The sequence below is a fragment of the Glandiceps talaboti genome, chromosome 21, assembly GCF_964340395.1.
Source record: "Glandiceps talaboti chromosome 21, keGlaTala1.1, whole genome shotgun sequence".
Classification (NCBI taxonomy): domain Eukaryota; kingdom Metazoa; phylum Hemichordata; class Enteropneusta; family Spengelidae; genus Glandiceps; species Glandiceps talaboti.
In genome coordinates, this window is record NC_135569.1 from 11,636,895 (window position 1) to 11,664,678 (window position 27,784).

At 35.2% G+C, this 27,784-nt stretch overlaps 1 protein-coding gene across 1 annotated transcript in view; it reads left to right on the forward strand.

The window, feature by feature from the left end:
* LOC144451217 (uncharacterized) overlaps positions 1-27,784 on the forward strand; it is a 59,436-nt gene that overhangs the window by 20,675 nt on the left and 10,977 nt on the right. Inside the window, exons 2-17 of the mRNA XM_078142017.1 lie at positions 3,024-3,168; positions 3,960-6,556; positions 7,100-7,197; positions 16,402-16,620; positions 17,444-17,663; positions 18,388-18,587; positions 18,889-19,065; positions 19,798-19,989; positions 21,012-21,242; positions 23,239-23,471; positions 24,128-24,314; positions 24,457-24,561; positions 25,027-25,252; positions 25,715-25,890; positions 26,291-26,708; positions 27,476-27,682. Of these exons, the coding sequence (XP_077998143.1) occupies positions 3,099-3,168; positions 3,960-6,556; positions 7,100-7,197; positions 16,402-16,620; positions 17,444-17,663; positions 18,388-18,587; positions 18,889-19,065; positions 19,798-19,989; positions 21,012-21,242; positions 23,239-23,471; positions 24,128-24,314; positions 24,457-24,561; positions 25,027-25,252; positions 25,715-25,890; positions 26,291-26,708; positions 27,476-27,682 (5,556 nt within the window). The 5' untranslated portion in view covers positions 3,024-3,098. The remainder of the gene's footprint in view (positions 1-3,023; positions 3,169-3,959; positions 6,557-7,099; positions 7,198-16,401; positions 16,621-17,443; positions 17,664-18,387; positions 18,588-18,888; positions 19,066-19,797; positions 19,990-21,011; positions 21,243-23,238; positions 23,472-24,127; positions 24,315-24,456; positions 24,562-25,026; positions 25,253-25,714; positions 25,891-26,290; positions 26,709-27,475; positions 27,683-27,784) is intronic.

The window sequence follows — 27,784 nt, forward strand, 5'->3', positions numbered from 1 at the left end:
TCTTTTTTCCCCCTCAGTTGAGCATTTCAACTTTCAGGATGTAATGCAAGTCAGTGGCGTATTTTCTGTTTATTTAAAACGTATTAAGCTGCATAGTTTGTGGTACAAGTATCGGACTCAGTAAACAGTAGAAATTTTAACTCTGGACTAGTTTCAGGGTAGTGTAGTTCTGCAGCCAGAGACTGCCAGGGATTGTTGTGTAGTGGTGTTTATGATCCTGTTATAAAGTTTGTACAATCGCAGCATAGCTGTCTTGAATGAAAAGATTTTTGTGCAAGTCTTGTAAATGAATGAAATGTGAAACTGAATCATTGAATGTCAGACTCAGTGATCACAAACCTGAATGAAATCAGTGGCTGAATACATAGCTCCACTGACATGTTTATCCATTCATGGTCCTGTATTGGCGCTAGAACACTTTCTTTTTTTATGTTAATGAGGTGTAAGCCCTCTATTGTGAGTGCCATTGTTATTGCCAGCATTAAGGATTGTATGACCAGCGGCTTACTAGATAGTAAAGTAAGACTGCTCAGACGCGGCTACTGTACATGGTATGTAGCAATCCAAGATAAGCCGTATTTTGACATCCTCAACTTGGAACATTTCCCTTGTGACAGTGTATTATGCATCTTAATCAGGCAGTCTGATGTAGAAGTTAAAGATGTGAGAATAGTTGGAAAGTTTGGCATCGACGTGTTCATTGATACATTGGTGAGTCTTGATAAAGTTATACCTGTAGAGACATGTATGGCAGGTATTGGTGTTGTAGTAGTAACTGTCAAAAACCAAATGACTTCATTCCAAATTATTCTACCAACATATTTAAGACCCTAAATTCATTTTCTAAATCAAATATTTCAAAGTATACATATGCTTAAGTGAATTAGTTAACAGTCATGAAAAACTTTCTAAAAGTTTTGACTTGATGACAAACTGAACTGTGTTGGCACCATGGTAATACTATGACTAGTTGATAACACATATACCAGGTGAGAAATTGTCCTTGTCAAAATGCTACCGACAAATACTTTTATTTTCTGGGGGTTTATTTCTGGGGGGTGGTTTTTTTTATCGCTCTTCGTCATGTTTGAATGAAAATTTAACATTTTCAACACAATGTTTGTTGTTATTTTGTTATTGCTGAAATCAAATTTATTCATAACCATGACGATACAATAATAGGGCTTTCAGAGGCAGGGCAATTGAAATGTAGCTTAAATGAATTTGTGAAAAAGTTTCTTCAAGTGGAAAATGTGCTGGTATTTACACATGTAGTTTGCTGGTCTGCTGGGAGTACAGCTTGGGTTTTATTGAAACGACCAAAGACCTAGTTACAAAACTCCAGGGACCCTGTTTTCCTAATTGATTACGTGCATACATGTACAGGGCATACATTTTGGTAATCATAAGATATAGTGGTGAAAACAGCACCCACGATCCTAGCAGAGAAATTTGAATTTCTAAGTTGAACATAGCTGGAAAGATTGAGTGACCGTTGAACATTGAAATTGAACTCAGAATTTAAACAAACAGTGCATTGATTTCTCTCATTTTAAGAGAGTCTAACATGAAAGGATTACTGCCTACTTTTTAAGGCTGTAATTTGAAGAGACAGGTACTATACCGTCATGTACGTAAAATTAATCTTGTTTTGTCCGATACCAGGACAAGTGTTTGAGACATCCTTTATGTTGTGTGCTGTATGCCTCTACACTGTGTACTAGTGTGTTTGTTATGTAAACTAAACTTTGCTTCTTGGTATACAGGTTCAATCATATTGGAACTTGAAATAATTAGAATGATGTTCATTGACACACCATTAATTTTTTTTTATTTTTATTTTCTTCGTGTCTATGTTTTAGCAACATGACTAAAAAGTAATTTGGTTGTGTATCAACAAATATGCTAATTAAACTTTTCTTATTGATATTACGAGAAAGTAATTTGGACCTTCATGTACAATGTTGTGTTCCGATACAATGTAGTGACTTTGTTATGAGTGGTCAGTAAGTAAAATCACCCCCTACAGTTACAGATGGATAAGAGGCCATTTAAGTTGGTGAAAACATATAACCAAGTTTTTCATGACATAATTTAAAACGTAGCATTGTTAAACGGAGTTTCATTTTATATCAAAAAGTCACCGTTTGTGTACATACAAGGTACATGTACCACTACATACCAAGATCTACCTGTTTAAGTGTTATACTTTAGTATGAAGTACATATGGAGTACTAATGTCAATACATTCACAGCCTAGAAGGCATTGCAGTGTTTTCATATAACCTACACACTTCTTTATAAAGTATACCTGTAATTGCTTGCAGCAAAGTTTTATAGCACATATCTTACTTTTGTACCTGTACAATACAAGAGGTGAAAGATCAATCTCCTACAAGCACGACCAGTAATCCTGCATAGCTTTACACTTCTAGGCAGTCGGTATCTTTTTTTACCTGCAGTGTGAGATTTTTATTTGGTGTGAACAAACAGAGCTGTTAACTGCAAGGGAATTCTGTGTTTGTACTCTAGATAGGATTACTGTACAGTATTGACAAATACCATGAAGTTTTCACATGTGCCTAGGAATTCCTTAGCTACTACAATTTTTGTTTGTTTTTTGTTGTACCTCCTCAGGTTGAATGGTTATTTATTTGTAAAACAAATTAACACATTTTTACAAACTGATGTCAGCACTTTACTTGTCTGTGTCAAATCCAACAGGTGGGCACATCAGGTCACCCATATTTCATTCCATATTTCTCATCGTAATACCATAAAAATGATGGGTCAGTCAGTTAAAAATTTCAAAAAATGTTAGCGTGTAACAGTATGATACTTTCATTTCATAATTAATAGCCTTTTAACATTCTGAATGACTTAAAAATGACAATTAAAGTGAGAAGGAAACTTTGAACAATATGTTGTTTTATTAATTCCAGAATTTCAGCAGTAAATATTCTATTTATTTATTTCCTATATGATTCATATTTACACTGTGATAATCTTCTGTTTATTTTCAGAACATCCACCAGAATGCAGCCAACTGGTTAACAGAACCTTTAGAAGAAGTTGAAGAACTGAGTTCAGAAGTCAGTATGGCTTACCAGTATGGAAGTACATCCTCTCTTCACCTCTCAGATCTCAACAATGGGTCGCAGCAAATAGGTTCGTTGACTTTATCAATCAAAAATGTATACTTATCTCAGCCTACATGAACCATATCACCTTTCCTGCTTCCCATATCATAGACCACATGAACCATATCAACTTTCCTGCTTCCCATATCATGGACCACATGAACCATATCACCTTTCCTGCTTCCCATATTATCATGTGTGGCATCATCTTACTACCCTTATCACCTGTTCTGACACCACTATAACACTTTTAGTTAGATGTTATTCCCCAATATTTTTCACCCTTACCCTAAACTTTTTTTTACATATTCGAGAAAAAAAAATAAAACTGTAAATTGTGAAGTCTTGCAAGAAATAGTGGATGCGGAAACTGACCAATTTAAAAAGACAAATTGAAACTATTCTTCCAATCTGTAATGGTTGTACATCTGATGAGAAGAAACACATAACACAGAGACCATATGGAAAATATATCTACCTGAACTACCGGTAGACACTCACACATGGATAATATATATATTTATATATATATATTTTTTTAAATCTACCTACCCCACCTATTCTAAATTTGAGTGTAATCGGAACCACACAATTTTTTTTTTGTCAGGCCTTACTACATTTTCCTAATTCTATTACTGACAGTTTGATACAATGTTTGAATTAGAGATCTATTTCAGTCTCGTACAAGATATTTCAATTCAAATTAAAATATTTGTAACATTGTATTAGTATCTGTGCTTACAATTTTATACAATTTTGATGACTGGATACAGTATATCTACCATTTCATAATTTTTTTCATACTGATTTTTATTCTAGGAAATGGTTATTCAGGTATGACTTCTTATCACTCCACAAGTAATGTTGGAGATGGTAGACATCAGCCGTACCATGGATATCAACCAACCAGTCTAACATCTAGCAGGGATGATGTCTCCGAACTGTTTTGGATTCCTGGGCAGGAGAACTTGATGCGCCTACAAGCAAAAAGCCGATTCAGCTATGCATATGGAGAAACTGCAGACCAGAAGTACAGAGATGGAGGTATAGATGATGAGATAGGAACACCAAGGTCTCATTATTCTAGTCAATATGACACTCCAAGAAGTCGGTATAGTTATGCTGAACCTGTGACAAATCAGTATGCGCAAGATCCGTACAATACTGGAAATCAACGTAGCGTAGCAACTTCCAGGGAAAGTGTGGCTGACAGAGACTATTATGCAAACTCTGGCCGCCAACAAGAACCATATCCAAAGGAAAGAACCTCAGATACTTATGGAGAGGGATATTCTATGGATCAAAATGTGGGCTATACGGGAAGTCGTGACACATACACTAGTCCGTATGCATCAGGAAATCAAATGACAAGTCATGGATATGTGTCTGAGTTCAGTAATCATAGAGTTAATGGACTGGAAACAAAACCTGAAAGAGGACAAGATATCCCTTCATACAGTTCAACATATCAGAGTAGTACATATCGTAGTCCTGTGAGTTCTACAACTCATGGCCCCCTGACTGATCAGACATCATATGCCAAGCAAAGCATTTACAATGGCAGGGATTCTATGGATTATAATTCATACGACTATGGACGAACAAGTGGAACATCATATCAAGGAAGCACTCAACATAAACCTGAATATTATGACTACAGAGATAGTGAGTCACGACAGATTGCAAATGGTGACTCTCACCAAGACTATGTGGACAGGACAACACTTGATCCTACACTAAAGTACAGCCATGTACAACGACCGCCTACACCAAACTATGTGCCTCCTCCAGCTTACAAAAAAGTCACAGATACACAACCCTATAGTAGTACAAACACAAGAGTACAGCAACAAGTAAGAAATCCCACTGAACTTTCTTCAGCTGGCTACCATAGTGGGGAATACAGCCAGCAAAGCTATCCTGACACCACCTATGCTGAGAGTTACAGAAGCTATCAATCCGATGCCAATCAGTATGGAGGTGTAGATGATAGAGTATCTCCTTACAACTCATTTAGCAACTCGGGTAGTTCAGGTGGTCAGTCTCAATACAGTGCAGTTACTACGGCAACTGATGCATCGGCCAAGGAGCAAACTTGGACATACAGTGGTGCCATAATAGTAAATGGAGACAAAGATACTGGCCTGGATACATATACTGCTGGTACAGTGAAATACCCTAATGCAAGTCACACTTATTCTGGTATTGACACCAAAGAGAAACCAAATTCACTTACCACTGGAACAAGTGCAGTGAACTACCCTAATACAAGTTATCCGTATTCCAGTATTAACACCAACAGAGAGGAACTTCCCAAATCTACGTTATCTACAAGTGGGTCTGTTTATGGCACAAGCAGCACAACTCATCACAATGGAAGTCAAATGGAGAGACCTATACAGTCCTTGAGAGATTCATATGCTGGCACAGAATCAGTGAAACCTGATAATTCTGCTAGTATGCAGAGATCCAGACTGCACTCATATGGTGTTAAGATTAATGACGAACCTCAGCCAACAACCTACACTCACAGAAGTCCCAGCCCAAGTAGCCTTACTCACAGAAGTCCCAGCACTAGTAGCCTCACTCACAGAAGCCCCAGCCCCAGCCCAAGCCTTTCAAGTCTTCCAGACTCTTCAAGAAAACCGTCAGCTCTCAAAAAACACACCTATGCTCAAACCAGTCCAGTAGATGGCCACAGATCTCCTGCTCAGCCTGGGTATAGAGAGATGTCAAGTCCCCAACACATGTCAAACTCAACACAGATGAATACGTCTATCGATACCTCACAAACTCTACGTAGAAGTTCATCCATACCACGTGTTACATTTGATACTGATGATAAAGAGAACATTCAGGTTTATGGTAAGACAGTGTCTCATCATAACAATCTCAATGGTAACCATGACAGTAGTAGCCTTGGAAACAGTCTCCATGGTAACAGTCCAAGGGGACTGTGTCTGAGTGATCTATCTACAAGTCGGTCAGAGAATTCTCCAACCAGCAGCCAAGCAGTGACTGTAACCTCAGAATTAGCTAGACCAAGTGGATTTACGTCCAGTGGTAGCTTTAGACAATCTAACATAGCAGGAACCTCAGAATTTGAGAGAACTGGTGGATATTTATCTAGGGATCGTTTGAGACAGTCGAATACAGGAATAACTTCAGAATTAGGTGGCAGACCAAGTGGACTTGCATCGACTAGTAGTTTTAGACAGACAAATACAGCCACATCACCATCGAAACTTTCATCAAGGAAAAGTCAGTCCATGGAGAAACTCTTTGATGGGAAATCCACGGACTCAAGTCAGAGTGTGAAACAAGTAACTCCATCACTAAGAATGTCTTCTACGTCGTCTAGAGAACTGTCCGCTTCAGCTCTGCAGCAGTTCAAGAAAAGAATATCTAAACCACAGGTAATTCAAATATTTTGTAATATTATCTTAGGAATATTTTTCCTCAAAATAATGGAATTTCATACAGGACTGTGGAATTGTAAACATTATATTTTGGTCGGACTGGAAAGCAAACAACCTACAAAATAACAATATGGCATCGTTACCATTTACACCTCTACTCACATAGTCTAGTTCCTATACAGTATCGTTACCATTTACACCTCCACTCACATAGTCTAGTTCCTATACAGTATCGTTACGATTTACACCTCCACTTACATAGTCTAGTTCCTATACAGTATCGTTACCATTTACACCTCCACTCACATAGTCTAGTTCCTATACAGTATCGTTACCATTTACACCTCCACTCACAGTATAGTCAAAGTCATTTCTCTAGAAGTCCAGAGATGCATGAGATGCAATTTAAAATTCATCCACAGCCACCCACACAGTCATTAACATCATGTCTTTGTTAATTAATCACAAAATTCTAACCAATAACACAGTCCCTCATAAAGGTAGTATTTATTTATATTATTCCGTTTTGAAATCATACAGGTCCAAACCAATGTGCCCATATATCCTTCAACCCATCTTAGAAGTTCTGGTAGTCATGACAACAGGCCTGCCAAAGTTACTACAACTGCAGCATTGGGGTAAGTACATGAAGTTCAAGTCAATTATAGTTATCAATATTGAGTATCACTAAACAGAAACAATATGGATTGCATATCACTCTGATTAAATTCTGATGTGGTGAATATGGCTCAATTTCTCTATTTCATTGTTTAATGTTGTTGTTTTTGATTTTGTTGTTCCGGGAATGATCACTTATACCTTCCCACATCAGACTCTGTATGGTAGAAATTCTTGTTGAAATGTCACACTATAAACACCAGAGTCAACCAATCAGCAAGGTTCTTTCTCAAGCTTGGATTGTACCTGTACCTGTACAGTAAAGATATGTGGTAAACATTATAGATAACGTTATCGGCATAGCTTGGCTAGAGAATGATCACTTTGGCAGCCATTAAGAGACAATCTCTGTGTTGTGCGAAGCTACGATGTGTCATCTTTACATTTAGCAGCCATTCAGAGACATACATGTAATGATGTAATTTCTGTGTTGTGAGTAGCAAGGATGTGTCATCTCTTCACATAGCAGCCATTGAGACTCATGTATCTTGTATATTATCAATGTAGCTGGGTTGCATGATCATGTGGTAGGCATTGACAGAAGGAGTATATGTAATCTGAGTGTAGATGGACTGTGATCCCTAGGCAGGCATTGACAAATACAGTATATATATCCATGCTAACAGTGTAGCTGGGCTGGGTGATCACTGTACACTTGGCTGCCATTGAGAGATACACACTCAAGTATATAGTGTGATATTATTTTATCAGTGTAGATGGGCTGTGTGATCCCTAGGCAGGCATTGACAGATTGAATAATATCCATGCTAACAGTGCTTGGCAGGGTAATCCCTGTACACTTGGCAGCCATCAGACAGATAGCGTATATCCATGGTAACAGTGTAGCTTGACTGGGTGATCTCTACATAGCAGCCATTGAACAGATAGCATACCTGTATATCTATGTTATCAATGCAGCTTGGCTGGGTAATCTCTACACTTGGCAGCTATTGAAAGATAAATAAAGTAAAGAGTACACAGCGTCAGGCCTGGGGGCTAGTACTACTCCAACATGATAGATTAAATACATTGAAATGATGATCTATTGTCAAGGAGGCTTTACCTTTGCCAACAGAACAATGAATTGTAATAAAGACAATCAGTGTGTGTTTCATTCAGTTGTATGTATGTATGTATGTATGTATGTATGTATGTGTGTGTGTGTGTGTGTGTGTGTGTGTGTGTGTGTGTGTGTGTGTGTGTGTGTGTGTGTGCGTGCGTGCGTGTGTGTGAACAAGACCAAAAAGTAATTCCATGCATAATCCATAACTCTGTTTATACATTTGTATGTGAACATCAGGTTAAAACCCATCCATGCATCACTGCTTTTATTACCTTGACTACACATACTTATATGTTGCTACCATTGTCTTGTAGATTAACATGTCCAAGTGCCAAGTATGAAGTGTTTACAAATCTTCAATATTTCAAACAAAATGTGTAGGTGATTACAGTGGCTTGTTAGTGCCATTGGCTGATTTTTAATTTAGGTGATAGATTGTTAGAGGGTTTTTATCAGCCACACACTTTCACACTTCATACTTGGCACTTGCTGATGCTCATGCATATATGTCATCAACTGGTCAAAACCTCGGAGTATACCATACCCAGGAGGGGATTTATTGTTAAGTATAGTATTGCCCAGTTTGTTTGTGGTAAACCTCAGTATGGCGAACTCCCAAACAAACTCCCACCTGTGCCACATTAACTACCTACTACCTACATCTACTAGCTGTGCTATCTTCTAAGGCCTACAAACAAATTGTTTGGTTTCGGTTACCTGACCCCATCTATTTTGTCACACCAACCCTAAACTTTTTGTACATATTTGAGAAAAAAAATAATTCAAATCGCAAAAATTGAGAAGTCTCACAAGAAATAGTGGATGCGGAAACTGACATCAACTTAAAATGACAATATTAAACTGGTCTTTCAATCTGAAATGGTTGTACATTTGATGAGAAGAAATCAATAACACAGAGACCATATGGAAAAGAATGGAAAACATAACTACCTGAACTAGACACTTACATATGAAAAAAAAATATATGAAAAGAACAAAATAAAAAATCTACCTGCCCCACCTATTTTAAAATTGAGTGTAATCAGAACCACACATTTTTTTTTGTTAGGCCTTAGTCTTGAGGGCAATGAATCTAGGGTGGGTAATCTTCGACAGGTATTTATTATAGTGATGTATCATCTCATTTATTTTGTTGAATGCTAGATATATTTGGTAGCACATGTTAGTGACAACTTTTGTCAACTCCTGTGCAGGATTGCGTGGTGTTAAACGTTATATATTACAGTAATTATCATGATACATAGGGCACTGTTAGGTACAGGTTACACTGGTAATTGTGGAAATAAACACAGGTTACTCTGGCCTGAATGACCTCTGTGATAAATTCATACAAACACAGTTTCTTCTCTCTTAGATGATTATTATGATGAATATTTACAAGCAATTATAAGGTTATATGCACACCCTTTGTGATCCTTGACAAAATTCTTTCAAAGATCACTAGATAAATGTATCTATAGACTATGCTATAACTCAGACCACAGTTCCAGTGGTCCAGTGTTTTACTTGTACCACTGGCACTGCAGAGAGTTTCTAAAAGATAGTTTCATATTCTTTTACAAAAAACAAAACAAAACAAAACACCTTCAGAATCACATTTTGAACAGGGGGGGGGGGGGGGGGGGATTGGTGGGTTGGGATTGACTTTCAAAGTTTTCAAATTTATAATTTGCTGTTTGAATTACAGATGTGAATGTCAGATAAACTCAGTTTTGGGCTCAGATTGTAAATATTTGTAAAACTTGTAAACCTGTACTTTCACTTTATTTCACTTTTTACTGAGCTGGTGATTCTCTGCTAAACAGTGTGAAAGCTAATCAGAACTTTTAGAAACACTTTGAAATGAATTTTGTTGAGACCATCCAGTTTCAGTCGTGTCTTATTTAATTTTCTATATTAAATAGTAACCTGGAAAGAACTTATTAAACTAAATGCCATGGGAATTTGGGTAGGTTGTACTAACTTGTCACAACTTTAAAACACTTTATGTGAGAAAATCAACCCTGTAGACCTCACACCAAACTCAATGGATGTGAGATCCCCCTAGACCATTCACCAAAGCCAATCTTCAACATGTCTAATCACGTTATGTGTCTTTTACTAAACACATTGTCAGGGGAGTTGACCAACACATAAAACTCAACAACACCACAGACACATATATAAATGTGGTCCAATGATAACTATAGCTAGTGGGATATATTTGTACACTGTAAAGGGGAGGGAAGGGCTGCATACCATCAGAATAAGTACAGAGCTGCAAACCAAATTTTTGTACTTTGATGTCTTTCATATCAGACTTTATGTATTGAAAATAATGCAAAATGAAAGATAAAGTGATATTTGGTGGTTAATTATGCTTTCAGGTGCATTTTCTCACTGCTGCATCTGAATCCATTCTTCTTCAATATGTTCATGGATTTGTATATGAATGAAAATATACTCAAAGTAAAAAAATCTTACCAACAGAGGTATTTGTCCAGTAAGATGATACAATGTAGCAATATTAGTAAGATTTTTGTCTAGTCAAATAATACAATGTAGCATTGCTTGTAAGATTTTTGTCTAGCCAGATGATACAATGTAGCAGTGTTAGTAAGATTTTTGTCTAGCCAAATGATAAAATGTAGCAATGCTTGTAAGATTTTTGTCTAGTCAGATGATACAATGTAGCAATGTTAGTAAGATTTTGTCTAGCCAGATGATACAATGTAGCAATGTTAGTAAGATTTTGTCTAGCCAGATGATACAATGTAGCAATATTAGTAAGATTTTTGTGTAGCCAGACGATAAAATATAGCAATGTTAGTAAGATTTTGTCAAGCCAGATGACAGTTTGTTTCAGTTTTTCTTGATTTTAATTGTGGTTATGGGTCTAGGAACTTTATTGCCGTAAGTGTAAGGACTACTTTGAACCACTGTTTTCTAACTGACATCTCAATCCTTGACTAACATTATACACCAAGAAAACACTGTCCAGTTGACTAGTCATAACAGGTGACTGCAGATCAACAAAAGATGTTTAGTGGTGTGGTAGGATTCTTGAAGATTTTTTAGAGTGGAAAACTACTCATTTTAATCATTGAATGTGTAGCATTGAGGTTAAATAAGTGAATATTTAGGTCAAATCTCCAACTGGTTCTTACATGTTAAAGTACTCTCAGCAAGTATTGTTAATGAATTAGTAAGGGTAGGATAGTTGATAGAGGTGATTCTACTTTCTTTTAATGTGAAGAGTCCAATACTTGAACAAAAATGGAATATTTTGACAAATCTTGAACGAATGTACACTTCAGGGTTTGTAAGAGTTTGACCTGTTTTTTACCATGGTAACAACATTGAAGTGTTAAGTATGTGGCTTGTTTAGTATAGTATTGGCAATCTACCAACCTATGCCATCATGTGATTAATGAGACCTAGGTTTCAACTAGACGCTCTGCTAGTCAGCTGTGACATTTACAGCAATACAAGGAATGCTGTGATTGGGTTACATAGCTGTAATTTGGAAATGCTACTTTTGATGAACCAATCTCTGAACTTGTATTAAAATCTTTAGGCATCAAACACTGGATGTCACTTAGGATACCAACTATCCAGTTTAGAACTTAGCAACTTACTGAAAACAATCAAATAAAAACATTGAAGTACTTTGCAAATCCTAATTGAAGTGGATAATAATATTGATTTATTTATTTTGAACATATTTGTGTTTGATTTTATTTTTGAATGTTCGATACCAATCGGTAGTATGGATTTACTATAGCTGAAAATAATGAGAAGATTAAATCTACAACGTTAAATCATAAACCTGGTGAACTTTCTAAAACTTTACGTGTTATAGCTAAAATGATGTTGGCTTGGTGTGTCACTCATGGGACATTACAGCTAAAATGATGTTGGCTTGGTGTTTCACTCATGGGACATTACAGCTAAAATGATGTTGGCTTGGTGTTTCACTCATGAGACATTACAGCTAAAATGATGTTGGCTTGGTGTTTCACTCATGAGACATTACAGCTAAAATGATGTTGGCTTGGTGTTTCACTCATGGGACATTACAGCTAAAATGATGTTGGCTTGGTGTTTCACTCATGGGACATTACAGCTAAAATGATGTTGGCTTGGTGTTTCACTCATGAGACATTACAGCTAAAATGATGTTGGTTTGGTGTTTCACTCATGGGACATTACAACTAAAATGATGTTGACTTGGTGTTTCACTCATGGGACATTACAGCTAAAATGATGTTGGCTTGGTGTTTCACTCATGGGACATTACATGTAGGTTCTGAAAATTCTGATTAACCCTTTCATGACTAGAGATGAGTTTTAAATAATATGGGGACCCAATTTATATGAATATTTTCATCATTACAATAATATTACTTTATTAGGAAGTAACATTTCTTTAATTCCAGTCTAAAATGAAGTTGATATATGCCAAAAACTTACATAAAACAAGAATTTTGTCCAAACAATTTTGGCGGGAATGTTTTCAGTATTGAAGAGGTTAAAAGCTGAACAAGGATAAGACTTGGTTTGTTTTATTTGCTGTACTTTGCATCTGTACTGTGTTTGTCATTTGTGGTGTTCTTTGTTTGTATGTTGGGTGATTGCCCTCTCCAATTAAGGGTTCAAACCCACCAGGTGTTGGCTGGGTTCGATTAAATTTACCACGCTGTAAGTAAGAAGAGTGTCGTTCAGTTTGACTCTACCGTACACTGCAGGTTTTCCCCGGGTACTCCGGTTTCCTCCTGCTCTGAACACTGAACCTAAGGAGCCTATAAATGGGACTAGCTCCCATTGATTATCCGATAAATAAATAAATAAATAAATAAATAAATAAATAAATAAGACAAGCACAACAGACATGAAATGCAGTAAACAAAGCAAACAAGTCGTCTTCTTACAGTTCGATCAGAGAAAAGTTCAAGAAAGAGCATTTATTTAAGACTTTACTCTTGATAAATATTTTATTTTGTAATCTTTGTATTTTCACATAATTATTTGAAAGTACAGTGTTTAGAACTAATACATGGGTGTTTTTTTTCTTCGTTTTTTTTCCGTTGTATTTGATATTTATTCCAACAGGAACCTGTAGAAGACAGTTGCATAATATGCGTTCATGTTAATGTAAATTCTGGCTATTAAAACTAGATTAGTTAATTGTGTAACTATTTTACAGCCTCGTATCCTTCAGAAATTTTTGGTATGGGTGAAAGATTTAATTCAATTCAAGTCAATTAGATTGGTGCCTATACTATACAGATAAAGCGTCAGCATTCTTTCTCGCCAGAGCATATTTTTCCGCTGACACAACAAAAAATGATATCTCTGGGCGGGGGTGTCTGTTAAACGTCGCCATAAAGAAGTTTGTGATTTTATGACGATCGGCTTTAGAAAGAAATCCTGAAGTATTTGTCATACTTTATCCGTGATGTATAATTTATGTTACTTTAGAAGTTATACTTCAAGTGTTTGTTGTCGTAGTCAGTGATGTACAATTTCTGACGTAAATAAACTTTTACATGATGTGAAGAGAGACACTAAGCTGATTTTAATGCGGTACCTTTCAATACTGACCACGTGCACATCAATATACCATCTCTTGATTCACCAAGTTTGACACAGTGTAGAGGTTCACATGTCACAAAACACTTAACTGTAGAGTTCCGTAGATACGGCATAGCTAGGAATCCAGGCTTTAATGTCTCGACAATACCACAACTTGTCAGACTTGTAGATCTGTTGTGTAATAAATTGCTAGACTGTTGCTTTGTTGGTGTGTACATTCTGGTAGCGCAGTGAACAATGCGTAGTGTTTGGTATTTGTTAATATTTGCCTACAGTGGTTATATACATGTAGAGGCAGGACTGTGTGATATTCACAATACCGCTATCGTCTACAATGTGAATTTCTCTGTGTTTCCCAAAAATTACAAAATCTCACTTAAAATGCATGATGGGTAATCCTCTGCAGATTGTGTTGAAGTTAATGATTGGTGTAATATTTTGTAGTAAATACTCACATCTTCAAATGAAAATTCATCTGTGTTGGTAAATCATAGTATTGATTTTAACTTTTGGGTCAATCTGTTGACAAAGACTGAAGTGTGCAGTCAAAAATTTCAGGTAACAATTTTTAAATTTCTGTTTTGAACAACAGTGTGATTTAAGACTCACATGTTACAAGTTTTCAAAAATGTAAATAAAATATCAGAGACATTTTTTTTCATGATATTGTAAATTTTTCATCAGTGCAAAGCTGTCATATTTGCCCTTATGATAATATTCAGATTAAATCAAGAGTTCAAAGTACAATATTTAGAACTGGTAAATGCTTCACACAATGTCACACAAGCTCAATAAGCAAACATCGCTCGTTTATGGGGTAGAGGGTCTGGCGTTAATACGATTGCTGAACTTCATTTTTGCACTTTTTGACTGGAAAATTTTCACACCTTGAATGATAACAGCTTTTGTATTTACTACTGAGATGTTGATATATGTGAGATATGGTGCTTGGTTTCTGGTTGTTTTTTAATGATCTTTAATGTTTTTACAATCGTGTTTTTACATTACATCGATCATAGTGGTGTCAGATGGCTAAAGTTCTCGTCATAGTTTACATCATATATAACTATAATGTTGCAGTTGTGAGCGTTCGTTTAGTGGGAGGGGATTTTGACCTAAATGAACGAAGTTCGTTGAACGTGTGCAAAGTTTGTGATTGTCCCTCACTACAGTTATATTTGGAACACCACAGTTAGCAGACTGTATTGATGAGTTTTTGTAACATTAATTTAGTGATTTCATGATAGAGTAACGAGATACAATACAACCAACTAGTTCTATTGTGTCGAGTTATTTATTGATTGTTTTCTTCTTCATCTTATTGATTTGTTAGTGTCACCCTGCACTAAACACCACAGGTAATGAAGAACCGTGATAAAATGCATCATTTGTTGTCATCAACCTCCAGTAGTTTTGATTTGATCTCTTTCAGATCTGTTCAAAAATGTTATAAATTTCGTTAAAATTTCAATACTAGTTTTAGGTTTTGGAGGTCAACCCAGATACAGTAAAAATTAACACCAAATTATTGTCTATAAAGTTTGCAGATTAGTAGAATCAATAAGCTGTTAATCTTTCTTTATATCGTCTTTGATACGTACATTTAGTTTTCCCGCCAAAAATAACTGAACAAATATTTTCGTTTTTTTCAGATATCAGCATTATTTTAGATTCAAATGATAGAAATAGTGATTATTTATGATTTGATGTCAAAATATAATCATATTTATAGATTATTTCTTTATATTGTCTTTGATACATACATACATGTACATTTTGTTTTCCCGCCAAAAATAATTGAACAAATATTTTCGTTTTTTTACAATTTTTTGTCAGATATCAGCATTATTTTAGATTCACATGATAGAAATAGTGATTATTTATGATTTGATGTCAAAATATAAGCATATTTATAGATTATTTCTTAAGTTTCAAATTTTTGAAATGTATAATGGTGAAGGGGTAAGGAACATCGTTCACATATCGAAGGAATTTTACATATGTACAGACTTCAAAAATCTATAGTTTTCTATTACTGAATATTATAGTGTGTTTAATACCAACAATTTAAAATCAATAGGTACAGAAAACAGGCAGTCATGTTTGTTTATCAAATAGAAATGTCAAACTATTCAAGAAGTAAACTAGTTATAGTGGCCATATTGGTATTTATTTTGGATTTTCAATTCATAAGACAATTCTACTATGTTATCCTAATTCTAAAGAGAGTGTGAAATAGCATCAGCCAAGTCTGTGTTTGAAACTCAATAAATTACAAAACATTAAAAAAATGTGTGAAATAGTTGTCATTGTACGTACAATAACAAACAGATTTTAGCTTTTTGTAATTTAGTTTCAGACTTGGTTGACAAAATTTCACCTTGTTTTTTCAACCAAATCACAATTTATACAATATTTCAGACACATTGTATCTATGAGATACAAGTTCACCATCACCAACCAAACCACAATTGTTACAATATCTCCTACACATTGTATCTTACAGTTCAAGTTCACCATCACCATCCAAATCCCAAACAGGAACTAAAACAGCAAGTCGTATGTCATCAGCTCTGTGGGCATTGAAACTGATTGAATTACTACATAGTAGTCCAGTTGGTAGTCATGAAGAACTGGTTGTCCAAGCTAGGTGGTTTAGAAAGTGGTACACTAATGTACGTCTTATTAAACGACAGAGGATAGAAGAAAACCAACATCTTGAGGAGTAAGTTGAAACTTTCATTTCTACTCACAGTCAGAAAATTTCTTAGATTAAGATGTCTCACCAACATTTATCAAGGGTGTACTACAATGGGTTGGAACTTTTTTAAAAAACTTGTTTTTATTGCAAGTTGGAAGAAAGTGAAACATTCACCAAAAGGACAGAAAAAAGATCCCAGTTCATAACCCCCCCCCCAAAAAAAAAAAAATAAATAAATAAATAAATAAATAAATAAAAATAAAAAATAAAAAAATAAAAAAAATAAAAAAATAAAGAAACCAGACATTACAAATCAAAATGGAACTTTTAGTTGATATATTTATTTTAATTCAATTATTTGTATCACATTAAATTTATGGATTACTGTGTGAGTGTTTTTGCTAAGTATCAAGTTACCATGGTAACAGTGAAGGATTTAGGAAATCTAGTCGAACTGTGTCATTCTATAGACTACCTTGTTAGTTTTCCAATCAATTCTAAATTGATAATTTGGAACTCCTCATTGCATCTAATATTAATATATTTATTTTATGGTATTAGAGGTAAAATATTGATAAAATATTAACAAAAAGCCTCACAGTCAATAGAAAATTCAGTTTGTAACTGATTATGTTTGTAACACCAAAGTACAAACTAAACTGGGCTACCTGCAAATGACTGTGAACATCTCAGAGTGTTAGCGCCCTCTATGGCCACCCATCTACAGGATCCAAAACATGAGAAATTTGTACTGTAGGTAATTACATTTTACTTTTTCATTATCCTTGTGCAGCAACATTGTCTTTCATTTTAACACAAAAAAAATGAATTTCTTTTATTCTTGAAGGGCTGCAGTTTTCTGGAGGAGAAAGTTACTCAAGAAATGCCTCAGGTCATGGAGAGATGTTGTAAATTTGAAACAGACTGCGGCTGAAGATCTGTACCATAGACACATGATGAGAAAAGGTTTAGAAGGTTTGAAGTATGCAGTGAGTGAAAGACAACATCAGTGTTATACTGTCAAATCACAACAAACCAACAGACTGCTACTGAGACACTTTGCTACTGTAAGTTACTAGAAAAATGATTGTCTCCCTATGTTACTAGAAAATGGTTGTCTCCCTAAGTTACTAGAAAATGATTGTCTCCCTAAGTTACTAGAAAATGATTGTCTCCCTAAGTTAGTAGAAATTGATTATCTCCCTAAGTTACTAGAAAATGATTGTCTCCCTAAGTAACTTGAAATGACTGTTTCCTTAAGTTACTAGAAAATAATTGTCTTCCTCACAAAAAGTCAAATCCAAAGAAAGTCAGTAAAAATGAAATCTAAATGATAAAGATGACAATGTGCTTAGGCATGAGGTGATTGTGGAGTTATGTTCGAATAGTAAAAGTGGCCAGCTTGGAATCTGCAGGTTGCATCTTTGAGCCCCGTTGGTGCCATTTGTTTCTGAATGGCTAAAGTCCTTGGGCAAGATGTCAACTATCATTGTGTCTCAGTCAACCCGGCTGTATAATTGGGGACCTGGTAGGATAGAGGTTGCAATGTGAATGATTTAATCCTATGCACTTATAGAGGCTGCAATGGATTATATGCTCCCCAGGGAGTTGAGGAAGTATAAAGGGTCAGTCTGCCGCAATAGATTCATGCCAGGGGCAATTATTGTAAAGTGCTTTGAGCACAAAGTGAGACAGTGCTATATAAAAACCATCATTATTATTATTCAAATGCCCCTCTCAGAGATTCTGACGGACATCGTTGTAATTTTTACTTCTCTCTCATTTCACCAGTGGAAGGATAATTACCAGGAGCAACGTTATGAGACGATACGACACGCATTCCTGACGTGGCAGCAGTTCAAACTTGACATGGACAAATACAAGGAGTTATCACACAGAACCAATAAACGTAGAATTACCGACGCCTTCAGTGCATGGAGAGACAAACATACAGTCCTACAGCAAGATGGATTGGCAAATTTACATTACAAGTTAGTAGTAATACAAACTACATCTTAATAATAGTCAGCACCATTTACAAAAAACCATTACATGTTGTCAGTAAACAGCGCCCTCTTTAGATATATATGCAAATACTTTTGTTTTTACCTAAACGTCTATGTATTTACAAGTCGAAGGAAAAAATGAGATATATTGAAAAAAATGTATCCCTAATGACAAGTGATTCAACACACCATTGTAATTTAGGATAGAAGGGTAGCAATAAATATGAAATCATTATTAAATTAAGATTTTGTTTTTTACATCATACCTGTTCTCTGTCGTTTTCAGAGTCAATCTGTTGGCTAAAGGCTTTCAGAACTGGAGGTTATACACAGCAGACAGGAGAGTTAAAACAACACAGAATGAAATGGCTAAAGTGTACTACAGAGAGAAAACAGTTGTCAAGTTTTACCAGAAATGGAAAACAGAGTATCAGAAATTCCAAGTAGCCAAGACTCATCACAGGTATGTGGAGATGACCTTTGACCTGTACAGACCATCCTTAGATTGAGAAGGTCTTGTCTACATATGGTTTTCACATATGACATGATAAGAAGTCTTTTACAATGAAATTCAAATGACCAGCATGAAAGGAATAGACACAACTGTGATTTTCAAGATAAACTCATTTGACGACCTCCAGTTATCAGATACCACACATGGCGTTGACTGTTTGAATTCAACTTTCCAAACAGTGTAATTGTTTATATACAGGGGTCTTATCAATTGAGTTTATCTTGAAATTCAGTTGTGTCTATTCCTTTCATGGTGGTCATTTGAATCTCATTGTAAGAGATTTACTGGTTTGAAAACAGCAAGATGAAATATACTTGTCACATGTAATGTTAATGATTCTAACTAGAAATAACAGAATTGCATTTTAGTTTTAATCAACGGTAAACCTTATCGAAGGGACAGTTTTTGACATTGATAATTTAAGAAAACTTTCTGAATACAAAATGTAAAAGATTTCTATCCATGCAAAGAGTTGTATCTTTGTAAAAAAAAAAAAAAAATTATTAAAATACAAAAAAAAAAAAAATAACCAACAACAACCAAAGAACCCCCCCCCCCCAAACAACAACAACAAAAAACAACCCCCCCCCCCCCAAAAAAAAAAAAAAAAAAAAAAAAAAAAAACCTTATCGAAATGTTCTTGGTATGTTACTAAGTAGTAAAGTTTTGTTTTATTTACAGTGATCACCTGTTATCATTGACATTCAGTGGATGGAGGAGAAGTCTACAAGTTCTGAGAGCTGAAAGATTACATGATGTCAGTGCAGCTAAGGAGTTTAATAGGAAAGCTTTACTTAAGATTTACTTTGTACAATGGAATCTCAAACTGAAGGAAACGACTATAAAGACATTGTCCAATAGAAATACACTCAAGTAAGTATACAGGTGGACATCAAAGGTATTGTCCAATAGAAATACACTCAAGTAAGTATACAGGTGGACATCAAAGGTATCGTCCAATAGAAATACACTCAAGTAAGTATACAGGTGGACATCAAAGATATCGTCCAATAGAAATACACTCAAGTAAGTATACAGGTGGACATCAAAGGTATTGTCCAATAGAATACACTGTAGAAAGTACACAGGTGGACATCAAAGATATTGTCCAATAGAAATACACTCAAGTAAGTATACAGGTGGACATCAAAGATATTGTCCAATAGAAATACACTCAAGTAAGTATACAGGTGGACATCAAAGATATTGTCCAATAGAAATACACTGTAGAAAGTACACAGGTGGATATCAAAGATATCGTCTAATAGAAATACACTGTAGAAAGTACACAGGTGGACATCAAAGATATCGTCCAATAGAATACACTGTAGAAAGTATGTCAGGTGGATATCAAAGATATTGTCCAATAGAAATACACTCTAGTAAGTATACAGGTTGACATCAAAGATATTGTCCAATAGAATACACTCAAATAAGTATACAGGTGGACATCAAAGATATTGTCCAATAGAAATACACTCTATTAATTATACAGGTGGATATCAAAGATATTGTCCAATAGAAATACACTCAAGTAAGTATACAGGTGGACATCAAAGATATCGTCCAATAGAAATACACTCAAGTAAGTATATAGATGGACATCAAAGATATTGTCCAATAGAAATACACTCTAGTAAGTATACAGGTGGACATCAAAGATAATGTCCAATAGAAATACACTTTAGTAAGTAAACAGGTGGACATTAAAGATATTGTCCAATAGAAATACACTCTAGTAAGTATGCAAGTGAATGTCAAAGATATCATCCAATAGAAATACACTCAAGTAAGTATGCAGGGGAACATCAAAGATATTGTCCAATAGAAATACAGTATACAGGTGGACATCAAACCGGTTTTCAGTTGTTTGATCTATTTTTTTGTAATTTCAGGCGTTTCTTTGAGACATGGTATTTGAAGCAACAACGTCTGGCCATCCAGAAACAAATAGAGGAATCAATGGCCAGGAAGACATTAAAACGACAAACTCTGTATTTATGGTTGATGAATGTACGCAAACAAAAAGAACGTAGAGAAAAGTTTATAGCTGTTGTAGAAAGAATTCACACAAGACAAGCCTTCCAGGACTGGAGGAACTTTACTACTTTCAAAATTAAACTCAGGTATGAAGTGATTTTAAAGTTTTTTGTTTGAATCCAAGGTTTCCATTGTAGTGTTATACATCATTCAATTACAACTAGTGAAAAAATACTGGTGCATTTGCTTGAATCAAATGAGCTAAGAGAAGACTTCATGCAAAGACAAAATTAGGTAAAGACAATATGATAACTGATGCAAAAACAAGTGGGTTCCTCAGATGTAGGTTGATGCGATGCTTTTATCAGTTTGTTTATATCTGTGGAAGATAGTCATGTTGTAAAACAAACTTTCAGTTAAACTTTCAGTAACGTTTGCACTTGATTGTTATAATGTGTGGCGTTCTAATCAGTAAACAGAGTTATGGGATCCCTGATGTTTATACTGTGATCATTTACCAACACTAATCACGTTGTGTGTCTTTGCATGAAATTTGTCGCATTACTGATTACCATGGCAAGAAAATACACATATTGATGGTATTTTGTGAGCTGTATAAGGATAGTAAAGTTAGGATAATTTCTTTGTTTGCAACAAACTGCTTGACGTGTGTATTACAAAGGTTATATTAGTATGTGTGTACCAGCGCAAGTAATCTCTGGTATATAGAAATGTTGTGTACATCAGCATATTTTATAACTTACAACAAAAAATTGAATGAAACTGTGACATTGAGATTTGGGATGTTAGAGTACAGAGAATATGGATCGATGTAATTCATAGCTGAAACTGTTATGAATTTATCACATATACCCCCGGTAGATGTAAGTTTCAAGGCCTCCGATGTACCCCTGGTAGAACATCGCTGTAGATCACAGCAATCAGTTTTGTAGTCCTTGAAGTGGAACTAAATTAAATATTTTCTAATATTTTCTTCAACATCCATAAACTTTGTATAAAGGAGAAGGTATAATTCCATTATTTTCCAATATTTTCTTTTATTCAGTCAAAAATAACAAATATATATATATATATTATATGAAATGCGAGACATGCCATTTATTTCTCATTTGTTATGCAAAAGTTATTGATTTCATTAGAATGTGACATGGCTGAATATGGGAAAATATTGGAAACTAACTGCTACATTGTATATACTGCATGCATAGAATGTTGTGTGAGTGTTGTTAATGTTCAAAATTGTATGCCTTTTGTGTTAAAAAGTGCCGTGCCAGTTTGCCAATGTTGACAGAATTGTGCCTATTTTGTTGGCAATTCATAGTGTTATGCAAATTTCAGTGTTATGCAAATTTCAGTGTTATGCAAATTTCATCAATAATTATACTTTCTTTTGGAAAGTGACAGTGTATATATTTTAAAGTATTGTGTCCAGTGTGCCCTTTAAGCCAATTTGATGTGTCCTTACAGAACAGTATTTTTTTGTGATGCACCAAAATTTAGTGTTCCTATAAACTTTTACTAGGCACTTGCCAAGTCTTTATCCCAGTCCAGTTAAAGGGAATGCCATGCTAGGAAATAGAGGCATTTTCATAATCTTTGGGTTCTAGAGAGTAATTTCATGATTTTACATCACCATTTTACATATTCATGACTTCTAAGTACCTATTACCTTCAGTAGAAACACCATGAATATTCATTGTTTATCTATTGCATATGTATTTCTGCTGACTCCCATGATGCAATGTGGCCCACAGCAAAAATTACCAAATGAGGCACGGCTTCAAATTGGCATATTTCTCTGAAATCGCTGTAGGTGATGTAACATCATGAAATGACTCTCCAGAACCATAGTTTATGAAAATGATGTCTCTGTTTCCTGGAGTGGCATTCTGCTTTAAGTTCTGAAAGTCAAGTCATCTTTTTGGCATTCAAAATTCAGTATTTGTTGTTTTTTCAGTCATTTTCTGACACCAAACTCCAACATTCACATTTTATCATTCTGACTGACAAAAACTTTTGTCTTTTCAATATGAGACTGAGAGGGCGCACTACACTAGTAGTGTCACTTACTAGTAACATGTATATCAATATTTTAATATGTCAACTTTGATCCATATGCAGGGAGAAGATGATGGAATACCAAGAAATACGGGACCAAAGACTGAAACATAGATGCTATCAGAGATGGACTTGGTTATTTAGTATCAGACAAGACCAACACAGAGCAAGACAGGCCTGGTCTAGACAGTGTGCTATCAAGGCATACCATATATGGAAAGAGTTGGTAAGAAGACAAAGACTAGAGAAGACATTGGCTAACACTCAACCAATCAGAGACAAGAATGTAGTCAGAGGTAAGGTTGAATAATTTTGCTTTATTTCCTGATGGCAAATTACAATTCCCTACTCGCCCTCCCCCAACAAAACAACAACAACAACAACAACAACAACAACAACAACACAGTGACACAAAAAAGGATGAGAAGTTTCCATTTTCACATTTCCTATATCTTGTACATTGATAGTAAGTGTTTCTATTTACAATGTAACTTGTTGGTGTTTTGGAAAATTTCCAAAGAATTTATTGTCAGTTTTATATGATCTTTGGAACTTCTAGTTTGTGTAATATTTGAAATTACATTATAAACTTATGAATATAACCAAGATAATTGACTACTGCAAATGATTAAGCATGGCTTGAAATTAACCGTTTTCTTGGGTAGTCCTAGTGGGCTGCCAGTTTCCGAAAGTGGTAGCCCAAGGATGGTGACAATAGTCCTATATTCCTGAACTGAAAATAGAGTTCCCCTATTGGAAATATGAGTGTTATTAAAATACTTTTATATCTGTAAATCTTCCATCCTTTAAATCATCACATAATCTGTGGTAGCCTGTGTGGGCTACCAGCTACAAATTATGGTAGTCCCATCACAAGAATTGGTAGTCTGTGGACATGGGACTACTGTTCATTTTTGAGCGTTGATTGAGTGACTGTATGTTATATCGACAGCTGCCTTTATGAAGTGGAAGATGGCCAAAGAGAGTCGAGACTGGGATTCACAGAGGGTAGAATCTGTACAGTTAATATTACAACATAACTGTCTACATAGAATACTAGCTGAGTGGAGAATTCTATGTAAACAAAGTCAAACTATCCAACCATTTATAGAGAGACGACATAGACGTTTAGTATTACGGTAAGTGTCACTGCTTTCTATATAGAATACTAGCTGTGTGGTTGCTCCTATGGCAACCATTCAACAAATTTCTGAATTTATTTTGATGAATAAAGTTTATCATTAAGTTATTAAAGAATGTGTGATAACGTTTTTTTTTCAGTACTTTTGATGCCTGGAGAGAGATAATTACACGTAAACACCAATGCCAAGACCAGTATGCACAACATCAACAACATCAACTCAATGGAGCTTTCAGTGCCTGGAGGTAAGACATCACAAACTTACACACATATATGATAATTACTGGTGGTAAGATATTACAAACCAGCACATGATAATCATTGGAAGTAAGATATTACAAACCAACATATGATAATCATTGGAAGTAAGATATTACAAACCAACATATGATAATCATTGGAAGTAAGATATTACAAACCAACATATGATAGTCATTGGAAGTAAGATATTACAAACCAACACATGATAATCAATGGAGTCAAGATTTAACAAACTCGTATGTTACCAAATTCTAAAATGGTGATTTTACCTGGAGTTTTGTCAAATTTGACACTGAATTGTTAGTTTCAACTAAAAGATATGGTATATATATTTAGATTTTTTAGAATTTTTTTTTTTAAACGCAAACCAGAGAAACTGTTCTGTAACATTTCTTCATTTTGTACCAAAGTGCTCTAAATTTTTACCTCATTGATCTTTGTCACTACAGAGAGAAAGCTGAGCTTCTACAGAGAGAAAAAGAAGTAGCCAATGAGATACTGCAGAGTAAATTACGTCGTTGTATGCAAGGATGGCACGGTGTGGCTCAAAGAACTGTCCACTGTAATATGTTTGTTGAACAAACACAACACAGCAAACTACAGTTGTCATTTGACAGATGGAAACAATCCTGGGAGGACTTGGTAGAGAAGAGAGATGATATGGAAGCTGAAAAGGTAGGTTGTCATGGAGACATACTGTTACTTACGTTGTGTAGTCATGATGGTTGTTGAATGGTTAGTGTCTACGGTGCTGGTTATGTTTATGGCTTGGAAAGTGCATGTTACTGGTATAGCTTCACTCCTGCCATTTGTTTCTGGAATGGCTAAAGTCATTAGATAAGATTTGCACCATAATTGTTCCCCAGTTAACCCAGCTGTATAGTGAGTACCTGTTAGGATAGAGGTGCTATGTGAATGCTTGAATTACATACATACTTAAGAACTAAAAGTAAAAACAAAGGTATAAAATGAAGACAGATTGAGGGTGCCATATATATCCGACTGCTTGAATTGCATACATATTTAAGAACTAAAAGTAAAAACAAAGGTATAAGATAAAGATAAAGTGAGGGCGCCATATATACCTCAGCTACACTATGTATACTTTGTATTAATTGTTGGTATATTTTGTTACAGGCACAGGGTCATATCTTTAAGAGTGTGTACCTAAAGAAATGGCAGGACAGTATGGTAGAACAGCAGAACAAGATGGACGAATGTGTCAAATCGTTTGGAAAATATCAAGATTCCAATTCTGTGAAAGGAGCTTTCTTCAACTGGAAACAGCAGTATATTGCTAACAAAATTGCACAGTAAGTTACAAAAGAACAGCATGTTGTTAACAAGATTGCACAAGAAGTGGTCAACTTTGACTAAGTGTATGTACAGTGACAGAGATAACATTGCATGTAACTTTCCAAAAAATTGTTCTTAGAAAATTGCACTGAGAAATTGTAATGGTTCACTGAATTGATGCAATAATATTGGTATCAATTGTACTTCATGACCTCTGACCTTATAGAAATGTGACATATAGCACCTAGTCAATCCAATCAGAGTTAGCATGGCTATATCAAGATACCTGCAGATGAAAAAAGGTTGTGGTCTGTGCTATGTAAGCTATGAAAATAAAAACACGACCGACTTTCATGGCAATCTCTTTTTGGTAGTTCAGAAACCTAACTGTTGATTTTATTTTGATTTGTCACATAGGGAGTATCATGAAGATAGTCAGAGGAGAAAGATGGGACGCATTGTCCATGCATGGAATGACCACAGTAAACAGTCATTTCAGGACTCTGTGGATAGATTTACCATGAACTTAGGGGGACCTAGTTCTCCAACTCTCAGCATTGATTCCAACCTATCGCAGTCCACCATGAGTCAGATATCAGAACCAATCTCTCAAAACAGTAGTGGTTTCCATAGCAATGTACCGCTCCCATCAACTGCCAGTAGTAACAATGGTAACCATGCCAACCATGTTGACGGAAATGCTGTCTTGCATGAGGAGGCGTATCGATGGGATAACATGCCAGTATTCCCACATATTCCTGGCAGAGCGAGATCGGACTCGTATGCCAGTCTTTATTCAGATTCGCTGCATGTAGAAGTCCCACAGAACAGAAGGGTAAGACACAACACAGTTCAATTGAATTCAGTTCAGGCCTAAAAAAAAATAATTGTTTGGTTCCGGTTACCCAACCCCACCTAGTTTTTCACTGCCGACCCTAAACTTTTTTTACGTATTCAAGAAAAAAAAAAGTAAAATCAGAAAAATCAGAAAAAGTCTCACGAGAAATAGTGGATGCAGAAACTGACAATATAAAACTTCTTCCAATCTGTAATGGCTGTACATCTGGTAGGAAGAAATAAACAACACAGAGACCATTTGGAAAACAATGGAAAACCTGAACGAGACACTCACACATGTAAAAAGTATAATAATATAAAATAAAAAATCTACCTACCTCACCTGTTGACTTATTCTAAAATTGAACGTAACCGGAAAAACATTTTATTAGGCCTAGGCCTCACAGGAAACAGTAGAAAGAAAATTCAATACATAACTTATAAATTTACACAATTGAATCATAAGGCCACCTTCACAGAAATATTTGTGGTTCCATTAGTTTGGAAGGACACATCAGAGACAAATAACAGAAACCTATCATAAAAAATTCTCTTTTTTTCAAATATATAATAAAGTTTTGAAAAGAGACGACACCACTTTAATTTTCATGTGTAATTTTTAAAAAGTTTTGAAGTGATTATATATGAAAAAGTATAAATATCATGATTATGGTTACTTTATCGCTACACCTTTCATGGTAACTATAGAAGTAGCAAGTAGTTTTTGGTGTTTTCTCCTAATATATTTATGTTTTTTGTATGCAGGCAATGTTAAGAAGAGTGATTTTACATTGGAAGTTATGGCCAGCTAGTACGGCATTCCATCAATGGTTGGCGTATACTAGAAAACAAAAACTGTTGAGACAGTTACAATACCAGACACAATACACTAGTATGTTGTTAGTGTTAAAACATGGTTTACAACAGTGGAAGAGGCAGTATATGGCATCAGTCACTGCTACATCACATTGGGTAGGATGTTACACATACGATCTCATGTACCTGTGTTTATGAGTGTGTGTGTGTGTGTGTGTGTGTGTATGTGTATGTATGTATGTATGTATGTATGTATGT